The sequence below is a fragment of the Gracilinanus agilis genome, chromosome 2, assembly GCF_016433145.1.
Source record: "Gracilinanus agilis isolate LMUSP501 chromosome 2, AgileGrace, whole genome shotgun sequence".
In the NCBI taxonomy this organism is placed as follows: domain Eukaryota; kingdom Metazoa; phylum Chordata; class Mammalia; order Didelphimorphia; family Didelphidae; genus Gracilinanus; species Gracilinanus agilis.
In genome coordinates this window covers 614,579,779-614,594,606 of record NC_058131.1, presented here as the reverse complement: position 1 = coordinate 614,594,606, position 14,828 = coordinate 614,579,779, and the positions used below count along the sequence as shown (strand labels likewise).

The 14,828-nt window shown below is 42.4% G+C and overlaps 1 protein-coding gene across 1 annotated transcript in view; it reads left to right on the top strand.

The window, feature by feature from the left end:
• Positions 1-1,847: 1,847 nt before the first annotated feature.
• The window catches only part of SH3PXD2A (SH3 and PX domains 2A), a 348,301-nt gene continuing 335,320 nt past the window's right edge, over positions 1,848-14,828 (top strand). Inside the window, exon 1 of the mRNA XM_044665543.1 lies at positions 1,848-1,919. Coding sequence (XP_044521478.1) covers positions 1,848-1,919 — 72 coding nt within the window. The remainder of the gene's footprint in view (positions 1,920-14,828) is intronic.

Here is a 14,828-nt window from a genome sequence, read left to right as displayed (position 1 = left end):
CTAGAACCATTAGGGTGTTTGTAGTGATTTTTTATCCCAAAATGTTCTATATTACTCTACTCTTTGCCTTTATCTGGAGTTGGTAGTATTTTTATTTTACTAATAATTAATATTGGCCCTGCACTAGAAAAAAGCCCAGTGAACAAATGACTGGAAGTGGGGAGGAGGAAGGGGAAATCCATCCCATTTGGAGAGAGAATTCATCATTGTTGATAAACAAGCATTGGAAGCAAATTTTTACCAAAGATCACTGGCATGCATGGGCTCCCCCACCCCCTCCACATTACCTTTTCTTCTCCAGGTTCTATATAGCTAAGAACGTACTAAATTACAGCTGAACAGGATCTTTAAGGATCATTCAGCCAAGAGGTTTTTTTTTTTTTTTTTAAATCTTGTATTCCTTTGGCAATCTGGTGAAATTTATAACCCCTTTTCCAAATATTTTAAATGCATATATAGGACTACAAAGGAAACTACTTATATTGAAATATAATATATATATATATGTATACACACACACACACACACACACACACACATATTAAGAAGTTCATGGCTCCCAAATTCAGAGTCTCTGATTTAGTCCAATTGCCGCTGATGCAGCCGCCTGAGAGGTAAGGGACCTACCCAAGGTCGAAAAGCTAGTTGGTGTCAGAGATGGGACTTAGGACCCAGGGCTCAGATCAGGGTTCTTTCAACTGCACGGCGTGGTTCCAGCAGCATATACTCTTTTAGACGAAAAAGATCCTTTATGAATGTGCAGGGGGTGTGCCCAGGGCGTTAGGGACTAGGGTGGGATGACCCTTTCCACAAATCGTCTCTGCTTGAAGTCTGAAGCTGCTTCAGTCTGAAACTCCAAGGCTGGAGTGAGGGTTACCACCCCTGGCCCTGACAAACCCAGTAGATTCAGTAGTGTGAGGAAATGATCGTTTGCAACCCCTTACCCCTTCTGTAACTGTCCCTCTCCCTAAAAACTCCGCCCCCCCACCTCACGCCCCAAGCAACACACACATACACTCACACTCACACTCTCGCTCACCCACAGAGCTCTGCCCCTCAGTGGGTGCAAGTTGGCTTACAAGTCTCTCTCTATCCAGTACCCGGTCGCAGCCCCTTCCTCGTCCTCCAGAGCCCCTCCCCCGAGCCAGGAGCCCCTCCCCTCGCGCTTCCCCTCTCTCTAGCCCTCCCCTTCTTCGGCCCTGGCCCTCCGCCTCCCGCTCGTCCAGCCACAGTTGCCGCAGAGCCCTCGCTCTCGTTCGGGGAAGAGCCTTGGCCGCTGCTCCCCCGCTCCCAGCCCACCCCCCTGTCAGCGGGCGCCCGGGCCCCCTCCCCCGAAGGCAGGACACTCCTCCGCCGTCTCCTCCCCCAGTTCCCGCCGGACTTGGGCAGAGCGGGAGGCTGCAGCGGCGGCTCCGGCGGGAGGGAGGCAGCGAGCGAACAAGCCGGGCTAAGGAAGGAGCCCGCCAGCCCCGGGAGGCAGGAAGACCCCCGACCAGGGCCGCCCCGCCCACACCCTCGGGCCGGGAGAAAGATCTTGCCGGGGGACGCGTCCTCTGACTCCCCGGAACGCCCGGGGCGCCCAGTACTGCTACCTGTGCGCGTGGAGTGCCCCAGCCCTCCTCCCCGCCCCCCGGGGCATCCTCCTCTGGGGACACTAGGGAACTGCTTGGGGGAGAGTGGGGCCGCGGGATCCCCGAAGGAGGAGCCTGAGCCGGAGCTGCAGTCCTGTCCTGGGAAGCCCCAGGCAGGATGAGGAGCTGAAGCTGCCCAGCCCCAGAGAGGGAAAGGAAGGGAAGGGAAGGAAGAGTCGTAGAGGGAGGGGCGTGCTGCCCTGAGTGGGGGAGAAGATGCTTGCCTACGCGGTGCAGGATGCCACTGTGGTGGATGTGGAGAAGAGAAGAAACCCTTCCAAGCATTATGTAAGTACCGTTCCGGTCCGGGTCCAAGGCTGGAGCTGGGTTCCCAGGGAGCTGGGCACAGAATGGGGGCGAGTCCAGGTTCCCATTTGCTAGGACAATCGAGGGTAAGGGGAGAATGTTGAGGGTGAGTTTCTTGGGAACCTTGTAATCCACTTGGGACATTCGGCGGGTCTCTTCTCTTTAGATCCTAATATGTTCCCCTTTCCCCAACTCCCTACCCCCACCCCGGCCCCGAACTTCTTTTTTTGGCTTAGGAATTGGCAAGTGTCTGGCCTTGTCTGTTTGAACGGTGAAGTCATCTGTCCAGCTGATGATGCTGATGGATGGATTTGGGGCTGCAGCGTGGAGTAGGGAGGTGAAGGAGTGTGTGTGTGTGTGTGTGTGTGTGTGTGTGTGTGTGTGTGTAAGTGTACATATCAGGAATGAGGGCAGCTATTGTAGTACCTACTCTTGTTCAGAACGTATGTGGGGAAAGCATCTTCCCCAACAGCAACTTCCTGGAGGGATCCAGTGGGGTCTCCTAAACCTGTCCTAAGGGAGATACTTTTGGCAATAGAATCTCCACAAGCTCCTTTCCAGCCGAAGTCAGGTTCTTCGCTTTACTGAGCTTGGGCTTAAGCAGAAGAAACTCACCGCCCTCTTTTCCTCATTACTTTGTCCTGAAAGTTCATATTAAAATGATACTATCATTTTACCCTTTTTTCCTGGGGATCAGACTTTAAGCTGGGCAGATTTTCTCCTCCTATACAAGCTCTTCTTTGCTGTCTGTGTTTACAGTACAGATGTTGCTCTTCCAGTGACAGAATCCCTCCATGAGTTAAGAATCTAATAATGTGTATGTCACACCTATGCAAATATGACATAAGGTAGGACTCCATGGGGGGGGGTGGTGAAGGTGAGATGCAGACAAAATACTCTTGGATAAAGGGGAAACGGGAGAGATCCATTGACGCTTCCCTCTTTCATCTCCACTACCAGTCTTCACACCTTCTCAGCAAATGGAGTATCACTGACACCTTAGAATATCCTCCTGAGTCTGAGAAAATTCCAGTAGAGTAACTGGCTTGTAGCTCTCAGGGACTGAGGAGCAACATGGAGCAACAATGTTGCTTCTAGCTTATTAAAGACTGTTTGAAAAACTTTTTTTAGAGAGTTTAGCATTATTTTTTAATTAACTTCACAAAGTCTGATGCTTCTTAGATATAGACAGTTGGATTGTCTTGGCTTCTTTGTTAACAGATGAGGCACCTTTGAGTTTTGCTAAGTCTCCATCCAGCAACTACCCAAAGATTTATGTTTTTTTTGAAAAGTGTAGCAAGTCTGTGCTGGGTTTAGGTTTTTACTGGGGTTTTCCAAAAGTTCTCAGAATCCTGAAGCTTCTTGGCTAGGTTATTCCTAAATTCTCTTGGACTGATGGGCAACAGCAGTTCCATTTTCAAAGTTCTCTAGGAGATGCTACAGTCTTAACTGGCTGTGGTATTCTTCCAGCGCCCCTTAACCCCTACATGGCTGATCATTTCTTCCTTTTGTTGTACTTACCTCATTCCTGGGATAATTTTAAGATTACTTTCTTAAGACTATCCAGGTAGTAGGTATCTCTGAGAAGCTCAGTTTCTACCTGTGAAGTCAGGATCCCCTAGGGCTGCTTTTAGCCTTCATTTTATTGTGTTTTTCCCCCCTTTTTTTAAACAAATCAGTAAGGTTGGAGTTGCCTTTCAGCAGGTGGCACTCTCTGCTCTGAGACCTGATCAAGTTTTAGCCCTCGGAAACTTTCCTGATAAACTTTGTGACTTTTGCCTCTAGTTGAATTTACAGTAACATCTGTATTTCTTTGCGAAATTGAGGAGTGCAAATTCTGCAGAGCATCTCGATAGCATTTTAGCCCTTTTCTGGAGTGCCAGTCAAACTAGCTCATGCTAGAACCTGTTAAAAATGTGTCATTTTCTTGCTTCTATTCATCAAAATTGGTCTACTGCCATATTTTCTTGTGTGGTGGCCAAGAAGACCCTAAGGTCATTTATATAACCTCAGACATATATTGGCAAGTAACTTTACCCATCAATGCTCCAAGGCAATTCTCTATCAAAGTATAAATTGTAGGAAACAGGACCATTTGTATTAGTAGAGTTTCCTCACCTGGGAATTCCATACCAATGAAATCCTAAATCTAATCCCTAGACCTATCAAAATTCATCTTCCTTCTTGGGGGCCAAAGAAATTGGAGTTTCTGGCCTTAGGCTAGAGTGGTATTGCCAGAGCTCTTAGAAGTTCACCTAAAAGGTGTGAATAAAGAGAGATAAAGAAAACACCATCCTTTCTGGCCTCTTCACTTTATTTTATTCATTCATTCATTCATTCATTCATTTATTAATTCTTTTTTTAAAAAACCCTTACCTTCCATCTTCAAATTAGTACTGTGTATTCTTTCTAAGGTAGAAGAGCAGTAAGGGTTAGGCACTGGGGTGACTTGCCCAGGGTCACATAGCTAGGAAGTGTCTGAGGCCGTATTTGAACCTAGAATGTCCCATTTCTAGTTCTGGCTCTCAATCCACTGCGCCAGCTAGCTGCCCCCAATCTGACCTCTTCATTTTAAAAAAGGATTTCTTAAAACTTTCATTGATGAGTATAGATATTTGACTATAGTGAATAGGATCATAAAAAAGAAAAAAAAAGTAAAATCCTAGCCTTTAAAACACAGTTGTCAATATTTTTATTAAAAAAAGGCAGGAAATGTGTGTGGAGTAGAATTCAGAACTTAAAGGACCGTAGTTATTTGCACTATGTGAAAACTTGAGGAAAAAAGTCCCTTACTTATAATATTCATTTATGGATACTACCATTTCCTCTCACATTATGGGACAGGGATGGGATAGTTCCTTGTGGGAACTGATGATGTCACATCCTGGGAAAGCAAGGCAGGCATTGATGTCACTGGATGAGAAAGGCCACATAGAGCTCTGACCTTGGGGAACAATTAAAGGAGAAACTTTTTTTTTTTTTATGATAGAAATAAAGACTTGGCAGGGACTTGAGCAGTGATTGTGCCAACCCTGATTGTTTTATAGAGGGCAAAACAGAGTTCCAAGGAAGAGACACTGACTAAATATTTATCGAGTCAGTGATTAATCTTAAGGGCTTGAACCAAGGGCCCGTACTTCTCAAAGGAGATCCTAATGTTTCATGAGATCTCTCCTGTTACTGTGAAGAGGAGAGAGGAGGGAAAAAAAGGAGTGGGAATTAGTGAGTTCTTCTGATCATGCCAATTTTTCCTATGAGATCCTGTTGTCTCCCTTTTAATTTAATTTTATTCCTCTCACTTTGGCTCTAGATTCTCTGTTCCAAGAGCAGAATGAGGAAGAATACCAATGGGACATTTCCCCAGACTAGATTGTTTCAACTTGTCCAAGCCCAGGTAGAGCTCCCCAGAGATAAGAATTTGGAGGGAGGGAATAAGCACTTATATAGCACCTACTAATGTTTGCTGAGTAACATGAAAATGGTTACTGACATATTCCAGGTTAAGTCAATGAAAGGAGAAGTTGGTTGTAGGTGGAAAGGCTTAATCTGAAGGGAATAAGGAGGAGGACCAAAGGACTTGGGTGGACTTCCTTCCCAAACCCCTCCCCCTCCAACCTCTCACCAAGATCAGATGAGGCATAGAGGTGGCACAGTGGATAAAGTGCTGCATTTGGGGTTAATGACTCTCTGAGTTCCAAAGGAGGTCACTGAGCTCAAATGAGATAACATAGGTAAAGTGCTCTGCAATCTTTAAGCCCTGTATGTACATAAACAACCCTGCCTAACTTTTCTAAAGTTGTACATTTCTATAAACTATGTATCCAGAGAATAATTTCCTGAATATAACAAATAGTTCACATATTTTGTAGCATACTAAGTACACATTGGGGGAGGAGGTGATTGAGAGATACAGAAGAAGGTGAAGATTACCCCCTGTCCTTAGAGAGTTAACATTTTAATAGAAAAAATAGGTTATAACTGGAGGAATTCCATGTCAACTGGAATGACCTCCAGGAATTGTTGCAGAGTGAAAGGAGCAGAACCAGGACATTGTACATAGAGACTGATAAACTGTGGTACAATCAAATGTAATGGACTTCTGTACTAGCAGCAATGCAACAATCCAGGACAATTCTGAGGGACTTATGAGAAAGAAAACTAGCCACATCCAGAGAAAGAACTGTGGGAGCAGAAACACAGAAGAAAAACATTTCTTTGATCATGTGGTTTGTTGGGAATATGATTGGGGATGTAGACTCTAAATCAGTGGTTCCCAAACTTTTTTGGCCTACTATCCCCTTTCTAGAAAAAATATTACTTTAGCCCCCTGGAAATTAATCTTTAAAAAAATTTAATACCAATTAATAGGAAAGATAAATGCACCTATGGCCATCACCATCTTCCTGGATTGCTGCAGCACCCACCAGGGGATGGTAGCACCCACTTTGGGAATCACTGCTCTAAATGATCACTCTACTGCAAATATTAATAATATGAAGTGATTGATGATGCATGTGAAACCCAGTTGAATTGCTCATTGGCTAAGAGTTGGGAGAGGGAGAAGAGAGGGGAAGGAGTATGAATCATGTAACCATGGAAAAATATTCTAAAATAAATAAATGAATGAATGAATGAAATTAAAAAAATAGATTTTATACACACACACAAAAGACATAATTAAAGCTATAACTGATAGCAAGGATTTGAAACTAGTATGTTTAGGTATGTTTAGGAAGGGAGGACTTTGAGGAGTTTTGAGGAGTTGAAAAAGACATAGGTTGACAGAATGAAATAAAGAGGTATGCTCCCTCTTTGGGTCTTAAGTTTCCTCATCTGTAAAATTAATTGAACTAGATAATCTCTAAGGTTTCTTCCAGCTCTAGTCCATGATTCAAATCTATGATATTTGAGTGTATCCTGAGTAAGGAAAGAGGTAAGACATGGGGAGTCATGCCCAGGATGGAATAGGGGGTTGTTGAGTCAGCAGTCCAGCTCCTCCTTCCTTTCCTCTCATGGCCTGTCTTTCACACAAAGCAGTAGTTTCTTCCTTAGCATTGGTGGGAAGTGATTTCTAGGTGATTCACAGACCTCTTAGCACTGCCTGCTCATGGAACAAGCAACCACATCCTTCTCCAGGGTTGGAACAGGGAGTTCTCCCAACAATTAATAATAACCACCCTGCCTGGAAAGTAGGAGAGCAAAGGGAGCAAAGGCCTTTTCAGTTTGAGCCATGTTTCTAATGATGGTGTGTATGTGTGTGTGTTTGCCTGTCTGTGTGTCTGTGTGTAGGGGGTGGAGTGGAAGAGTGGACAGGCAGGAGGGAAGGAAGAGCTACTCATTGGATGACATCTCAAGTGGATTCCAGCACCAGGAGGAGTACCAGCTATTATACTTTTCAACCCAGTGCCCAATGAGTTAGTTGACAGTGGTGGATATTAATTAGTATAGTTTCATAAGGGCCTCTTTGGTTTTGAACAGTAACCTCATGAAAATTTCCTTCTAATTTCCCCTGCCTGAGTCACTGTGACCAGAATGTTTTTTGGATGGGGTCAGGGGTGGAAGATGGATTTGAGAACTGGCAGGATTCTTTGGGTCTTTCTGCTGTTTCATTTGAAAAAAAAAATAGAAATCTGAAAGAGTTATTGTAAATATGTCTGCTGATCTTCAGTTCCATGGATCTAGGATGGTTATGGAACAGGATAAAGAGAAGAAAAGAGTGTGTGTGTGTGTGTGTGTGTGTGTGTGTGTGTGTGTGTGTGTAAAGATCAAGATAATGGATGTTGGAAATGGATTCTGAGACTGAGCCAGTGGTTCGTTTTGGGCTGATAATTGCCAAAAAATAATGGAAGCTTGTAAGTAGGATGATTAGCTTTCAACAGCCTGGTTCCCAGGGCGGCTGATTTCTTGCTTCCTGAGCTGTCCAGAGCAAGTACTGATCATGGTGGAGTTCATCCCTCTCAGTGCTCAGGAAGGCCGATGGTGCATCCAGAGTGAGGATCAGGAACTTTATGTATGTGTGTGTATGTATATATGGAACTTTATGTGTGTATTATATGTATGTATATAGTATATGTGTAAAAATAGATACACACCAGAATTTTATTTTTATATGTATATATGTGCCAGGATTTATATTTACATATAGTATACACACCATAATTCTAAATGAATATGGTATATATATGAATACATATATATACATATGTGTAATATATATCCATATGTATACATAGGGAGTATGTATCTAATCTCTTTCTACCAGAATTTACACATGTGCACATGCACACACACGCACTCACACACACACACACACACACACACACACACACAAATTTGAAATGCTTCCACTGATACAGGTCATCATTCATCCATTTCTAATCATCCTAGTGGCTCCTTACCTATGTTCTTCCATAAAGCCCCTGAAGGATTTATGCTCTGAATCAGACTTTTTTTATAGGTTTTTTGATATTTCATTTTAAAACTTTGGCCATCTGTATCCTTTACTCTTGTTATATGACTGATTTACCTCCTTTCCTAGCCCTATATATCCAAGACTAAAATTCAGTAAACATTTTTAAAGCAGTTACTACATGCAAAGGCATTGTTTTAGGTAATGAGGACTCAGAGATTAAAAATGATATAATCTCTGGCTTCAAAGAGTTTATATGCTACTTAAGATATGTGAAATTATTCCATCTCTTATGAATAAGTTGTAATCCATTGTAGCCTACCTGCAACCATCATATTTCTCTCCACAATCCTTTATGAGAGTAGACAGGAGTTCAATGTGAGAAATGTTGTGAAGATATAAGTGGCAGGAATTGATAGCTGATTGAATATGTGAGTTGAGGCACAGTAAGGATTCAAAGTTAATACAAAGCTTATGAACGAGAGAGGCTAGGAGGATGATAGTGCCTTCAACAGAAATTGGAAAATTTGGAAGAAGAAGGCATGTAAGGGGAAAGATAATGAATTCAATTTGGGGCATGTCTATCTGCATTTTTCTGTCTTAGACATTCACTGATAGACTTAATCAATGGACCATACATTCAGCCCATGTCATTATCTTTTGGGAAATGATTTCTTAACTATTTCCTTTTTGACTTGGGTATCACTAGGCCAGTTTATTTTAAGTGACAGTAGATCTCATGGAGGAGGCTTCTAAGGTTTAAAACAATTGTCTACATTCAATATCATCTGAAGAATCTTAACCTCTATAGGGAATCCCTCTTTCAGTTGACCTTTGTACATGGTGATAATAGGGAGCATATTTGAAAAGCTTAGATTTTTCCTCTTTTATATCTCCCTTGTTATTAATAATTAGGAGACTATTTCTTTCCCATCGAATTTTTATTCTAATTTATTTCCTAATTGCAAGTAGATACATTTTTATTTCTTTTCATTAATATTTTATTTTTTATCAATTAACATGAAAAGACAATTTTTTAACTTTCATTTTTTAAAATTTGAGATCATCTCCCAATAGAATCACAGGGGGGATTGTGTAAAGGGAATTTCATCCCCATTCCCCTCCTGGATTGTTGACCTGGTTCATCCCATTTTTGCTTGCTGGTGCTATGTCCATGGAAGTGAATGCATAGGGGGACATGCAAGGGACAGGGGATAAAAGGGGTGGTATGAGACTCATGGGACTCTACTTCCCTGTATGCAGTGCAAGATGCAGACGGATCGTGCAGAAGGATCAACATGTGGTCAGACTTAAGAGTAGAAAAAGAGTAGAAGTAGAAAGTAAAGTAGATGTAAAATAAAAAAAGAGACTTTAAACCTATACCTATCTGCTTTTTTAATTTCAAGTGATTATTAATAAACTCTATGGAAAATAAGAACCTGGAGTTATTAATTTAAATCTAATAGCATCAATATATATTACCTCAGATGCTTCATAGACTTTACTATTTCTGGGGTTCTTATCCACCTCACATAAGCTTCAGTTCTCTTCATGGTAGTCTTTTTATTAGGTTCATCATGACCCCTATCAGGTGAGGTGGATAAGTTGTCTCATGAAATGATTTTTCAGTTGCATAAGTAGATCTGCTAATTGTCATATTAATGTACATAATTAGGCTTAAAAAGACAATTCTGAACCCTCTCTCCTTGGTTTCCTACCATTTCATGGTTGACACTGAAATTAAAAGGAGTGTGGATCTAGGGTCTAGGGCCATTTTTAATTTTTATCTGCCTTAGCCAAATATTTTATCACAAAGTGTCCAAGCTATCAGTATTAGCCTGAATGTATTTAAGTGAAACTAGTCTTTTTGAAACAGGCATATTATTGGAGTAGGGACACTACACTGATAGCCTAGCATCTTACAAGAGCTTGGGTTCCACAGGCTTAACTAGAGAACCCAGAGTCCCCTCCCCTCCATGATTATGCAATGGAATAGGCCTTTTTTGGAGAAGACTAGACTATTGTTTTTGTAAAAGGACCAAAAAAGGAGGAGGGGGAGAGAGAGAGAGAGAGAGAGAGAGAGAGAGAGAGAGAGAGAGAGAGAGAGAGAGCGCATCTGTATGTGTAACTTCCCTTTCCTATTACCTGATAGAAGGGGATTGCTGATTGAACAAACAGGAATCAGCATGCTTTCCGTGTCATTCCATTGTTCATCTTGCCATTTTTTGACATTTCCTTTGAGGAAGTGACCTTCTGGAAGATTGGGTGCCCCAATAGATGTAAGAATATAGGCTGGCAGGATGAAGGCATCAAGATGAGTTGGGAGAAATGGTTGGGAGGAGAACTCTAAAGCTGGGCAACCAACTGTCTTCTTGGTGGCTGACCACCAAAGAAGTACTTAGGAGTTCCAACTTGGAAGCCTTAGTACTGCTGTTTTATTCAGCCCATCTTGATTTCAAAGGTCCCTTTAAAATTCTAAATCACNGAGAGAGAGAGAGAGAGAGAGAGAGAGAGAGAGAGAGAGAGAGAGAGAGAGAGAGCATCTGTATGTGTAACTTCCCTTTCCTATTACCTGATAGAAGGGGATTGCTGATTGAACAAACAGGAATCAGCATGCTTTCCGTGTCATTCCATTGTTCATCTTGCCATTTTTTGACATTTCCTTTGAGGAAGTGACCTTCTGGAAGATTGGGTGCCCCAATAGATGTAAGAATATAGGCTGGCAGGATGAAGGCATCAAGATGAGTTGGGAGAAATGGTTGGGAGGAGAACTCTAAAGCTGGGCAACCAACTGTCTTCTTGGTGGCTGACCACCAAAGAAGTACTTAGGAGTTCCAACTTGGAAGCCTTAGTACTGCTGTTTTATTCAGCCCATCTTGATTTCAAAGGTCCCTTTAAAATTCTAAATCACTAATCTTCTTTGCCTCCTAGATTCCTGTGGGGTGGACTTGAGACTTTCCTGTTCTCCTGATGCTTTAATACCCTGGGAGGAAATGGGTAGTCCTTATCAGTCATGATCTCATATTGACTGAAGCTGAAGGGGGTAGGGGGTGGAGCAGGCTCTTGCTGATAGTGAACTTGCCTGGGATCTCAGCTGGGGTGGAGACTAGTAAGTGGGGGAGGAGCTGAACATTTGGCAAACACAGGGTGGCCTGAGATATAGAGTCCCCTTTCATTTTGGGTTGGAATGTTTTAGCTTTAAATAGAACAGGGAAGCTTTGAAAGCCCTGAGTTTTATTAAACATGACCATGTCCTGTATGACGAGGATATTACATGCAGAAAGTTTGGCTCCCTTCCACGTCCCATCCAGGGCTGCCTCAGGGTAGGGACCAAGATTCTCAAGACCCTCAGCCTGTTCCTCTCTAGTGGTGCACCAGAGAGGGAAGCCTACCTGCTTGCCAGGCTATAACTCCTTTTACCCATCTCAGAAAAACTCAAAATGTTTTTTGATGTGAAAAAGATTTTCTAAATGGTGGGTTAGAAGTGGCTGCTTTTTTAACAATACTCTCAACAGTAAGCCCAAGTCAGACTTAGTCTTAATGCTAGCTTGTTGGCACTGAGCCTCAAAGACTATTTTAAGGGGTTTGCTGGTGTGGGAGAATTCAATGTCTGAAGATGGAGGTGGCTTTTGTGTGCTTGGCATCTCAGCACAGACAGTAAGGCTCAGAGGAAACATCATGGTCCCCCGTCTGTCTCTTAAGTGAAGCTAAGGGTTTCCAAACCCAGGGTCTAGGAGTGGGGTAGTCCGCCAGCCCCCAAAGGGTCCATCTGTCATGGGCTCCTGGAGTTTCATGTCTATAACATGATAACGATTGTGCTTTGTTTGATTCCTGGTGTGGATTAATGATTTACTTCCCCTATCTCTCTTTTTATTGGTGACTCCTTAAAATAGCCTTATGCCTCTTATTGATTCTGAGGGAGGGAGGGTGTCCTAATTTGTCGACTGTGTTTGTAGCTGGAAGAAATCTTAAAGATTATCTGCTAGGTGGCACAGTGCATAGAGTATTGGACCTGGAATCAGGAAGATGTGAGTTCAGACTCAGCTGTGTGACCTTGGGCAAGTCAACCTCAGTTTCCTTCTCTGTAAGATGAGGATAATAATAGCAGCTACCACCTAGAGTTATTGTGAGGATGAAATGAAACAATTTTTATAAACTATTTTGCAAACTCATGTAAGTGCTTTATGAATATTAATTATCATGATCAATCAAGCAAGAATTTATTAAATACCTACTATGTGCTGCTAGGCTCTGGGGGGGGGTGGTTCAAAGACAAAAAAGAAATAGTCCTCACATTCAAGGAGCATATCTTGGGAGATAACATGAGCACATATAAATATATTAAATGTAATTTATATTTACTTTATTATATTAAATCTATATTTATAATTAAATATACTATATAAGAATATAAATTAAATTAAATATAAATTAAATGTGTATGTGCATTTTTTTAACCAAACCTGTGATTTCATAAATGTAGAGGGTTCCCAGTGAGGAACTTCCTCTACTAAATCAGATCAGACCTCCTTCTCTGCCACTAATAGCCTTAGAAGTACTGCAGGCACTGAGGTTAAATGGGTTGCTTAGGGTAATACAGATGTGGGATTTGAACCCAAGCTATCCTTACTTGAAGGCTGTCTCTCTATTATGACATGCTGCCTCTCATTCAAGGTACTTTGGGTGTGGGGAGAGGTGGGAGGAGGCACTAGGAGATTAGGAAAGGTTTTGTTATTTTCAAACTTTTACCTTCCTTCTTAGAATCAATACTAAGTATTGATTCCCAAGAAGAAGAGTGGTAAGAGCTAGATAACTGGGATTAAGTGACTTGCCCAGGGTCACACAGCTAGGAAGTATCTGAGGCCAAATTTAAACTCCAACCCTCCCAAATCCAGACCTGGCTCTCAATTTCATGGAGCTACTTAGTTATCTCTGAAAGGCCTTTTTTTTTTTTTTTTTTAAATTAGGGGATAGCATTTGAGCTGAGCTTTGAAGGAAATCAGGGATATGAAGGGGGCAGAAGAGGGAGCGCTTTCCAGATGTAAGGGGGTGAAAGGAGCCTTGTAAAGACCCAAAGTTGGGAAATGGAATGTCTACCCTATGCTTTGAATTGGGTCAATTTGATCCAAGTTTTTTTTTTTTTTTTTTTTAAAACCAGAGCTATCTAAATAGATTTTCCTGACAGCCACTGCTTTAGTACCACAGTCTTCCTCCACCCTCTAGATTTTGCTCCTACAATATATAGTGGCTGGGAATCCTGCCCTGTGATTGAGAATACCGACAGAGAGAGCAGGGATGGGGAAGTAGACAGTAGAAAGGAAACCTGTTTTGTTGTGGTTCTATTTGCAGAGCATAAATCCAGAGTTTGGCTCTGCCCCGATCTAATGGAGGGCTTCAAATTTTGGAGGATAAAGAGCTTGTCATGTGAGGGGTCCTCCCCCGCCTTTCTTCAGTCCACCCCCTGATAAAACTTAAAGGGCTGAGATTAGACCCTGGGGTCACCTGATTCCCCTTTGCTGCCAGACGCTTTGACACATTCCTAGCACCCCTGCCCTGTAGGACCTGGTGAAGGCTTTTAGTTGAGACGTGATAACAACCCACAGCGTGATGTCAGAGGTGAACCCAGCTGCAAAGGCGAGGCGGCCACTATTTTGGGAGCTGGCCTTTTTTTTCCCTAGGTGGCCTGCCTGGGACAAGGTCTGGAAAAAGTATGCTGGTTCTGCAGAGTTTGCATAGACCCTTACAGAGCCGTGGAAGGGCTGACACTGATGCCAGTGTTAGAAGTTATCATTCATGCACACCCTGACCTTGGTTGGCTTCCAAGCAAGACCCAGCAGACTAGACAAAACCCTCAGCATCCTTCAGAGTTGGCATGGGAGCTTCGGTCCTCTGTGGTAAAAATGTACAGAAGTTACAAGTAACTCCCTGAGCCATTATCCAATTATGTGTTACAAAATAGCCCGGGCCACCAGGACAGATCTTATGAACTCTTTCTAGCTTTCTGTTAAAATAAGAAATAAATGAAACAGCACCTCTTCCACTTTCTGCCTGCCTTCCATAACGAATGATTTTCAGTCCCCAAACTGAGAATGACGGCTATCTTATACTCTCAGGTACCCAGGCTGAGCATAGGCATTTTTGATGCCATTTTCTTCAATGAAATCCATATCTAATATGTCATAAAGCCCCATCTTCTAGGTCCCTTATCTGTCTACACTAATTTATTACAGTAGCCTCCTGATTGATGTCCTTACTTCCAAATCCATCTTTTGTTGCTGCTGTAGTTTCGTGGAAAGAATCTTGGATTTAGAGTTAAAAGACCTACTCTGTTTAAATCCCTTTTCTGCCATTTGATGTCTGTTTTATTTGGACCAATCTTATCTCCTTGGACCTCAGCTTTCTCCTCTATAAAATAAGGAGATGGGACTAAATGACCACTTGATTGCTATTCCTTCCATTGGTGGTTTTGCTCCATTAATCTT